Here is a 10,107-nt window from a genome sequence, read left to right as displayed (position 1 = left end):
TATTTTATTTATTTATTTATTTTTTGTGGTACTGGGGATGGAACCCAGGGGCTTTCTATCTCTGGGGTACACTCCCAGACCTATTTTATATTTTATTTGGAAACAGGGTCTCAAGCCAGCTGAGGCTGGCTTCGAACCTGCGCGATCCTCCCGTCTCAGCCTCCCAGGCACAGGGATTACAAGTGTGTGCCACCACGCCCGGCTTGTCTTTTTATTTTTATGAAACAAGGTCTCATTGAGTTGCAGAGGGGCTCGCTAAGTAGCTGAGGCTGTCCATGAACCCGTGCTCCTCCAGCCTCAGCCTCTGGAATGTTGGGATTACAAGTGTGCGCCACCACGCCCGGCTTCTGGCTTGTTTTTAATTTATTTCATGCTACTATGGATTGAACTCAGCAGCATTCTACCTCTGAGCTACATACACACTCGGCCCTTTTTATTTTTTTCTTACTTTGAAAAATGGTATTGCTAAATTACTGCATGTTGACCTTGAACCTGGATGATAATAATAATAATAATAATAATAATAATTAATAATAATAATAATAACAACCAAGTAAATTCATTAACTATGTTGTAATTTTACCAGGTGTGGTGACGCACACTTGTAATCCCAGCGTTTGGGAGGCTGAGACAGGAGGATCGCACAGGTTCAAAGCCAGCCTCAGCTACTTAGTGAGGTTCTCAGCAACTTAGTGAGACCCTGTTTCCAAATAAATTATAAAACAGGGCTGGGAGAGTAGCTCTGGGGTAGAAAGACTCTGGGTTCCACTCCCAGTACCAAAATAAAATAAAATAAAATTTGTTGTAATTTTGTCTTTTGATGTGGTGTGTGCGTGTGTGTGTCTGTTTTGCAGTACTGGGGATGGAACCCAGGGGCATTCTACCTCTGAGCTACACCCCCCAGCCCTGTTTTTTTATTCTTTATTTTGAAACAAGGTCTTACTGAGTTGCAAGGGCCTCACTAAGTAGTAGCTGAGGCTGTCCACAAATCGCGATCCTCCTGTCTCAGCCTCCCAAATGCTGGGATTACAAGCGTGCGCCACCACGCCCGACTTTATGTTGTATTATTTACTAATAGTTCATCCGTTTTTATTGCTGAGTGGTAAGTATTCTTACTATATTCATGTTTATCTTTCTTTTCCTTTTTTTTGCCTTTTTTTTTTTTTTTTGGTACTAGGGATTGAACCCAAGGGCATTCTACCTCCAGGCTATTACCCCAGACTTATTTTATATTTTATTTGGAAACAGGCTCACTAAGTTGCTGAGAGCCTCACTAAGTAGCTGAGGCTGGCTTTGAACCTGTGCGATCCTCCTGTCTCAGCCTCCCAAGTGCTGGGATTACAAGTATATGCCACCATGGCTGGCTCCTCCTCCTCCTCCTCCTCCTCCTCCTCCTCTTCCTCCTCCTCCTCCTCCTCTTCCTCCTCCTCCTCCTCCTCCTCCTCCTCCTCCTCCTCCTCTTCTTCTTCTTCTTCTTCTTCTTCTTCTTCTTCTTCTTCTTCTTCTTCTTCTTCTTCTTCTTCTCTAACTTGGATTATTTATTTATTTATTTAGGATTGAACCCAGGGGCATTCTAGCTCCGAGCAACTCCCACCAGCCCTATTTTTATTTTATTTTATTTGCGGTACTGGGAGTTGAACCCAGAGGCATTCTATCTCCAAGCTACACCCCCGACCGATTTTATTTCTTATTTGGAAAACGAGTCTCAGAAACTAGGTTTCTGAGAGTCCCACTAAATTGCTGAGGCTGTCCTCAAACCTGTGATCCTCCTGTCTCGGCCTCCCAAGTACTAGAATTACAAGCGTGTGCCACCACACCTGGCTCTTATTTTTGTTTTGAAACAAGGTCTTACAGCCGAGGCTGTCCTCCAGCCTGCAGTCCTGTGTTTTGCAGGTGTCAGCAATTACCAATAAAGTTGATATAAACATTCATATATAAGTATGATCATAGGACTTTCTTCTGTTTTCAGTAAATCTCTCGGAGTGATGACTTAGTCTGTATGGGAAATGTTGACTTTTTTTTTCCTTTTGGTGATAGTGCCAGGGATTGAACCCAGGACCTCACACACGCTAAGCAAGTGCTCTGCCACTGAGCTGATGCCCTGGCCCATGTATGCTGAAGTTTTAAAGTCCCACATTAACTTTTCTTTTCTTTTCTTTTCTTTTCTTTTCTTTTCTTATCTTTTCTCTTCTTTTGTGGGTGTGGGGATGGAACCCAGGGGCATTCAACCTCCAACCTACACCCCCAGCCCTATTTTTTTATCCTTTATTTTGAAACAGGGTCTCACTAAGTCGCAGAGGGCCTCACTAAGTAGCTGAGGCTGTCCGCGAACCATGATCCTCCAATCTCAGCCTCCCGAATGCTGGGATTACAAGCGTGCGCCACCACGCCCGGCTCCACATTAACTTTTCAAAGGAATAGAACCATTCTCCATTTCCACTGATGCCTTACAAGATACTTGACAATGCTCTATGCCAGAGGTCCACGGTCACCATGGCAACACCATCCCCCCCCTCGGTTGGTTTCCAAAGGCAGCCAGGGCTGGACAGGACTCCCACCATTGACCGGGGGTTTCTTTTGTCCTGTGTAGGCAAGGACAAGTCCCCGGAAGATAAAGGGGAGTGCCAGGGCCTCTCCCATGTATTGCTAGGTTTATGGCTGAGGTCCTTAAAAGACAGATCAAGAGTCGGGCATGGTGGCACATGCTTCTAATTCCAGTACTTGGGAGGCTGAGACAGGAAGACACAAGGTTTGTGGCCAGCTTCAGCTACTTAGTGAGACCTTCCATAACTTAGTGAGATCCTGTTTCAAAATAAAGAATAAAAAATAGAGCCCGGCATGATGGCACACGCTTGTAATCTCAGCGTTTGGGAGGCTAAGACAGGAGGATCACGGTTCAAGACCAGCCTTAGCTACTTAGTGAGGCCCTTTGCAACTCAGTGAGACTATATTTCTTTTTTTATTTGGTGGTACTGGGGTTCCTGGAAGCCCTTCTACCTCTGGGCTACACTCCCAGACCTATTTTTACATTTTTTATTTGGAAACAGGGTCTCCTAAGCCAGCGCGTCTGACTTCAAACCTGCGCGATCCTCCTGTCTCTGCCTCCCAAGCACGGGGATTACAAGCATGCGCCACCATGCCCAGCTTTTATTCTTTATTTTGAAATAGAGTCTCACCAGGCATGGTGGCGCACGTTTGTAATCCCCGCGCTTGGGAGGCAGAGACAGGAAGATCGCGCAGGTTTGAAGTCAGACGCGCTGGCTTAGGAGACCCTGTTTCCAAATATTAAAAAAAAAAAAAAGTATAAAATACATCTGGGAATGTAGCCTGGAGGTAGAAGGGCTTCCAGGAACCCCATACCACCAAATAAATAAATAAATAAGTAAGTAAATAAATAATAAAAAATAGGGATAGGGGTATGTAGCTCAGAAGTAGAATGCCCCTGGATTCAGTCTTCAGTACTGGAAAAAAAATAGCCAGGTGTGGTGTCCACCTGCAATCCCAGCACTTGAGAGACTGAGACAGGAGGATTGCAGGTTTGAGGCCAGCCTCAGCAATTTAGTGAGGCTCTATATAAAAAAAAAAAGAACAAAGCCGGGTATTGTGGTGCAGGCTAATAATTACAGTACTTGGTAGGCTGAGACAGGAGGATCACAGGTTTGCAGCCAGCCTCAGCTACTTGTGAGACCCACTGCAACTCAGTGAAACCATATTTCTTTCCTTCCTTCCTTCCTTCCTTCTTTCCTTCCTTCCTTCTTTTCTTTCTTTCTTTCTTTCTTTCTTTCTTTCTTTCTTTCTTTCTTTCTTTCTTTCTTTCTTTTGTGGTGTTGAGGGTTCAACCCAAGGGCATTCTACCTCTAAGCTACACCCCCAGCCTGATTTTTTATTCTTTAATTTGAAACAGAGTCTCACTAAGTTGCAAAGGGCCTCACTAAGTAGCTGAGGCTGTCAGTGAACTGAGATCCTCCTGTCTCAGCCTCTGGAATGCTGGGATTGCAAGCGTGCCCTCCACGCACAGCTGAGACCATGTTGCTAAATAAAGAATAAAATAGGACTGGGAGTATAGCTCAGAAGTAGAATGGCCTTGAGTTCAATCTCTCCAGAACCACAAAATGAATAAATACATTAAAAAAAAAAAAAAAAAAGGACTGGGGGTATATCTTGGAGGTAGAATACCCCCGGGTTCAAACCCAGTACTAAAAAAAAAAGAAAAAAAGAAAGAAAAAGAAAAAGACATCCAGGCATGGTGGTGCACACTTTTAATCCCAGTACTTGGAGGCTGAGACAGGAGGAACACAGGTTTGTGACCAGCCTCAGCTTCTTAGTGAGGCCCTCTGCAACTCAGACCCTGTTTCAAAATAAAGAATAGGGTGCGCGGATCCGGCCCCCGAGCGCTTGCTAGCGGCCGGCGAGCTCACCGCGGCTTCCCTCCAGCCTCAGCCCGCTGGGCGCCGCTCTCCGCCGTAGCAGCAGCCGCCCATGTCGGCCCCGAGGCCTCCAGCACACCGCCCCGGCCCCCAGCCCCGCCGCCGCCATCCAGTCAGCTCGCTGCTATTCCCATGGTTCACATGAGACAGATGAGGAGTTTGATGCTCGTTGGGTAACTTACTTCAACAAGCCAGATATAGATGCTTGGGAATTACGTAAAGGAATGAACACGCTTGTTGGCTATGATCTGGTTCCAGAACCCAAAATCATTGATGCTGCTTTGCGAGCATGCAGACGGTTAAATGATTTTGCTGGTGCTGTTCGTATCCTGGAAGTTGTTAAGGACAAAGCAGGACCTCATAAGGAAATCTATCCATATGTCATCCAGGAACTTAGACCAACTTTAAATGAACTGGGAATCTCCACTCCAGAGGAACTGGGCCTTGACAAAGTGTAAACCTTCATGGATGGGCTTCCCAAGGATTTATTGGTATTGCTACTTGATCTTAAACAATTACCTGGAAATGCTGATGATAACATATTACCTTATTTGAACAAGTTTTCCTTTATTGAGTACCAAACCCCTGTAACGGTAACTTGGACTTTAATAAAAGGAAAATAAGTTTGAACTGAAAAAAAAAAAAAGAATAGAAAATAGGGCTGGGAGTATAGCTCGGAGGTAGGAATGCCCCTGGGTTCCATCCCTAGTATCACACACACAAAAAAAATTTTTTGAAACAGTCTCACAAAGTGGCTGAAGGTCTTGAGAAGTTTCTGAAGCTGGCCTCAGATCTGTGATCCTCCTGTCTCAGCCTCCCCAAGCACTAGGATTCCAGGATGCATTACCATGCCCAGCTAAAATAGTGAGGCCGTACTCTGAACAGAGTTCACAGTAGCCCGTTTCATGAACGGGCTACCGAAGTCAGAAGCAGCTGTCAGTGATACATCTCGCCTTGACTTTACATTCTGTGGCTCTTTGGTTTCTGAAAAGACCAACAGGCTCTTTATTTAAGGAACCACGATCTGCACACAGTGGTGAATCACAAGGTGGTGGTTGGAGTGCAGTCAGATGACCCGCTGGCTTTCTATTCTTAACTTTCTCTCTGGCCTGGAGCCTCCCAGAGCCTCTCTGGGGGCGAAAATACGCGGTGTCTGGTAATCTTGAGCTGCAAGGTGGTATTTAGGTCAAAAGCACACCTGAATGCAGCTAATTGGCACTAATCGCCTGCACCGCACGGATTAGTCGGTGGGGAGACATTTCGGTGACGCAAGCACAGCCATGTCTTGCAGGATCTCACCAATCTCTGGCGCGGTTCTCATTTCTGACATCGTCTTCCCAGGCCCCTGATGCTGGAGTCAGCACATCGGAGCGGGCACCAGAATCCCCTGGGGGGCTTGTTAAAACTCTGATTGAGCCGGGCGTGGTGGCACAGGCTTGTAATCCCAGCATTCGGGAGGCTGAGACCTGGAGGATCGAGGTTCGCGGACAGCCTCAGCTACTTAGTGAAGCCCTCTGCAACTCAGTGAGACCTGGTTTCAAAATAAAGAATAAAAAATTAGAGCAGGTGGTATAGCTCGGAGGTAAAATGCCCCCTGGGTTCCATCCTCAGACCTGCAAAAAAATAAAATAAAATAAAAATAAAAATAAAAAATAAAAAAATAAAAAACCTCTGATTGCCTGGGCCCATCCCTAGAGACCCTGGTTCCACACGGCTGGAGGGGTGCCTGACAATTTTCACGTCTAATAACATTCTTCGATGGTGCTGAAGCTGCTGGTCCAGGGGCTACACCCGAAGACCCTCTTCCCTTTTGAACCTTATACCGTCATCTCTCAGGATGTACGAGTGATTGGTTCCAGGGGCCCTGGAGGATCCCAGCATCTCTGGATGGTCAAGTCCCTTACATAAAATGGCATAGCATAAGGCCAGCTGTGGTGTATGCCTGTATTTCCAGTACTTGGGGGATTGAAACTGGAGGATCTCAGGTTCGAGGCCAGCCTCAGGCATGTAGTGAGGCAGTAGGCAACCTAGCAAGACCCTGTTTTCAAACAAAAAAATAATAAAAAAGGGCTGGGGTGTAGCACAGAGGTGAAATGCTCCTGGCTTCAATCCTCAACATTCACACACACACACACACACACACACACACACACACACCATCCAAGGTACTCAGGTTGAGGCAGGAGGGTGTCAGGTTCAAGATCAGCACATGGTAACTTAGGGAGACCTTGTTTTAAAATAAAAAATAAGCCCGGCGTGGCGGCGCACGCTCGTCATCCCAGCATTCGGGAGGCTGAGACCGGAGGATCGCGGTTCGCCAACAGTCTCAGCTACTTAGTGAGGCCCTCTGCAACTCAGTGAGACCCGGTTTCAAAATAGAGAATAAAAAATAGGGCAAGGGTGTAGCTCGGAGGTCGAATGCCCCTAAATTCAATCCCCAGACCCGCAAAAAAAAAAAAAAAAAAAAAAAAAGCCAAGTGTGGACACACATCTATAATCCTAGTACTAGGGAGGCTGAGACAGGGGGATTGCAGGTCTCAGCAACCTAGTGAGACCCTATTTTTGTGTGTGTGGTACTGAGGGTGGAACCCGGGGGCTTTCTACCTCCAGGCTATACTCCCAGACCTATTTTATACTTTATTTGGAAACAGGGTCTCACTAAGTTGCCGAGAGCCTCACTAAGTACCTAAGGCTGGCTTCGAACCTGTGCGATCCTCCTGTCACAGCCTCCCAAGCTCGGGGATTACAAGTGTGTGCCACCACGCCTGGCTTGAGACTATATCTATCTATCTATCTATCTATCTATCTCTCTCTCTATATATATATGTTTTTTTGTTGTTGTTTTGTTTTGTTTTTGGTTTTTTTTAGTAGTACTGGGGTTCCTGGAAGCCCTTCTACCTCCAGGCTACACTCCCAGACCTATTTTATACTTTTTTTATTTTTGGAAACAGGGTCTCTTAAGCCAGCGAGGCTGGCTTCAAACCAGCACAATCCTCCTGTCTCCACCTCCCAAGCGTGGGGATTACAAGTGTGCCCACCACGCCCGGCCTTATAGGTTTCTTATTGTATACTTTAATCATCTCTAAATTACTAGGAAAACTGCTAGCATGTTACTGGTAGGATGGGGGTTGGTGCATATATTAGACACCATTAAGCCCTAGCTAAATAAGAAATTATTTGAAGAGATGGCTGCTGGGTTGGTTTATGTCCTCCATGGAAGAGCAGAATGACCTAGCCTTTTTTTAGTTTTTCTTATTTTTAGTGTTTCTTATTTTAGTTTTTCTTCTTCTTATTTATTTATTTATTTATTTATTTATTTATTTATTTATTTATTTGGTGGTACTGGGGTTCCTGGAAGCCCTTCTACCTCTGGGCTACACTCCCAGACCTATTTTTACATTTTTATTTGGAAACAGGGTCTCCTAAGCCAGCACGCGGCTGGCTTCGAACCTGCGCAATCCTCCTGTCTCTGCCTCCTAAGCGCGGGGATTACAAGCGTGAGCCACCACGCCCGGCTATAGTTTTTCTTATTTTCTATCTCCGAGCTACACCCTCATTCCTATTTTATTTTGAAACAGGGTCTCTCGCTAAGTCGTGGAGGGCCTCAACCAAATTGCTGAAGCTGGTGTGTGCCTGCGATCCTCCTGTCTCAGCCTCCCAAGTACTGGTATTACAAGTGTGCACCACTACACCCGGTTTATTATTATTATTATTATTATTAGATTATTATTGTTATATCTCATAGAAACATTTATTTATGCCACATAGTAAATGGTTCTTATACAAAGGCACAGCACTGTTTGGTGTTCCCGTCTAACACAGCTTGTTTAAGTTTACCGGCCGACTGACGTTTCCTCTCATGGTACTCAAGTAAGCTGGTTAATGAAGACCAGGAGCAGGAGCAGGACTTTTCAAAGGCTGACTTCTTTTCTCAGCACTCCTGATTTTATAAAGATGAAGGACATCAAACCTTCTCCTGCACAAATCTCTTGGTAAACCTGGGCATGGGCTTCTTGAAGACCCAGAATTTTTAGTAATGGTTTGAGATATCTTTGCAGGACTCAATGCTCAGCTGCATCAGGCCCCCACTTCTTTATTATTTTGAAACAGGGTCTCCCTAAATTGCTAAAAGTCTAAGTTGCTGAGGTTGGCCTTGAACTGTGATCCTCTGTCTCAGCCTACCAAGTTCTGGGATTATGGGTATGTACCACCATACCAGGCTGACCAGGCATTGATATGCAAGTCTTTCTTTCTTTCTTTCTTCCTTTCTTTCTTTCTTTCTTTCTTTCTTTCTTTCTTTCTTTCTCTCTCTCTCTCTCTCTCTCTCTTCCTTCCTTCCTTCCTTCCTTCCTTCCTTCCTTTTTCTTTTTCTTTTTCTTTTTTTTTTTTTGGTGGTACTAAGGATGGAACCCAGGAGCATTCTACCTCCAAGCTACACCCTAGCCCTATTTTTTATTCTTTATTTTGAAATAGGGTCTCACTAAGTTGAAAAGGGTCTCACTAAGTAGCTGAGACTGGCTGCGAACCACGATCCTCCTGTCTCAGCCTCCGGAATGCTGGGACTACAGTTATGCGCCACCACGCCTGGCTTTGCTATATATACTTCTAATGCCAGTGCTTGGGAGGCTGAGTTAGGAGGATGGCAGGTTCGTAGCCAGCCTCAGCAACTTAGGGAGGCCATCTTTGATTTAGTGAGACCCTGTTTGTTTGTTTGTTTGCTTTTTGCAGTTCTGGGAATGGAACCCAGGGGCACTCTACCTCCGAGCTACACCCTCAGCCTGATTTTTTTATTCTTTATTTTGAAACAGGGTCTCACTGAGTTGCGAAGGGCCTCACTAAGTAGCTGAGGCTGTCTGCGAACTGCGATCCTCCTGACTCAGCCTCCCGAATGCTGGGATGACAAGCGTGCGCCACCACACCTGGCTGTGAGACCCTGTTTCAAAATTAAAATATAAGATGGATGTGTTGGCTTATGCCTGTAATCACAGTACTGGGAAGGCTGAGACAGGAGGATCAAAGATTCAAGACCAGCCTCAGTAACTCAGAGACTCTCAGCAACCTAGCAAGACCCTGTTTCAAAATAAAAATAAAAATGGGCTTGGGGTGTAGCTCAGAAGTTGCCACTGGGTTCAATCCCTGGAACCACAATCAATCAATCAATAAAAATAAAAAATAGAATAGGACTGGGGGTGAGGCTCAGAGGTAGAATGTCTCTGATTCAATTCCCAGTACCACACACAAAAGAAAAAAAAACATAAAAAACACGTACACTAATATTTATTGTACCTTCATTGACAAGAGTTAAACAGTAGAAACAGCCCGACTGTCCACCAGTGAGGAACGGACAAGCAAAGCTGGTCCCACCTCATGATGAGAAGTTAAACATGGCGGCCCATGCTTGCAATCCCAATATTGGGGAGGCTGAGACAGGAAGACCACAGGATCAAAGCCGGCTTGGCACCTTAACGAGACTCTCAGAGCGGTCTAGTGAGATGGTTTCCAAATATGACATAAAATTAGACTGAGAGTGTGGCATTAAGGTAGAATGCCTCGGGGTTCAATTCTAGCCCCACAAAAAGGAATTAAGTGTTGTTACAGCATGGATAAACCATGCCAGGTGCGGGGCACATGTCTGTAATCTCTGAGACTCAGGGGGCTGAGACAGGGGGATTGCAGGTTT

General features: G+C 45.5%; 1 protein-coding gene across 1 annotated transcript in view; it reads left to right on the top strand.

The window, feature by feature from the left end:
- The window catches only part of LOC308268852 (cytochrome c oxidase subunit 5A, mitochondrial-like), a gene marked incomplete at both ends in the record, with an annotated part of 6,339 nt that extends 1,454 nt beyond the window's left edge, over positions 1-4,885 (top strand). Inside the window, one exon of the mRNA XM_080703956.1 lies at positions 4,468-4,885. Within this exon, the coding sequence (XP_080560082.1) occupies positions 4,468-4,885 (418 nt within the window). The remainder of the gene's footprint in view (positions 1-4,467) is intronic.
- Positions 4,886-10,107: the final 5,222 nt, after the last annotated feature.

Source organism: Muscardinus avellanarius, assembly GCF_963383645.1.
Source record: "Muscardinus avellanarius genome assembly, chromosome: 10".
In the NCBI taxonomy this organism is placed as follows: domain Eukaryota; kingdom Metazoa; phylum Chordata; class Mammalia; order Rodentia; family Gliridae; genus Muscardinus; species Muscardinus avellanarius.
This window is presented reverse-complemented; position numbering and strand designations above follow the sequence as displayed.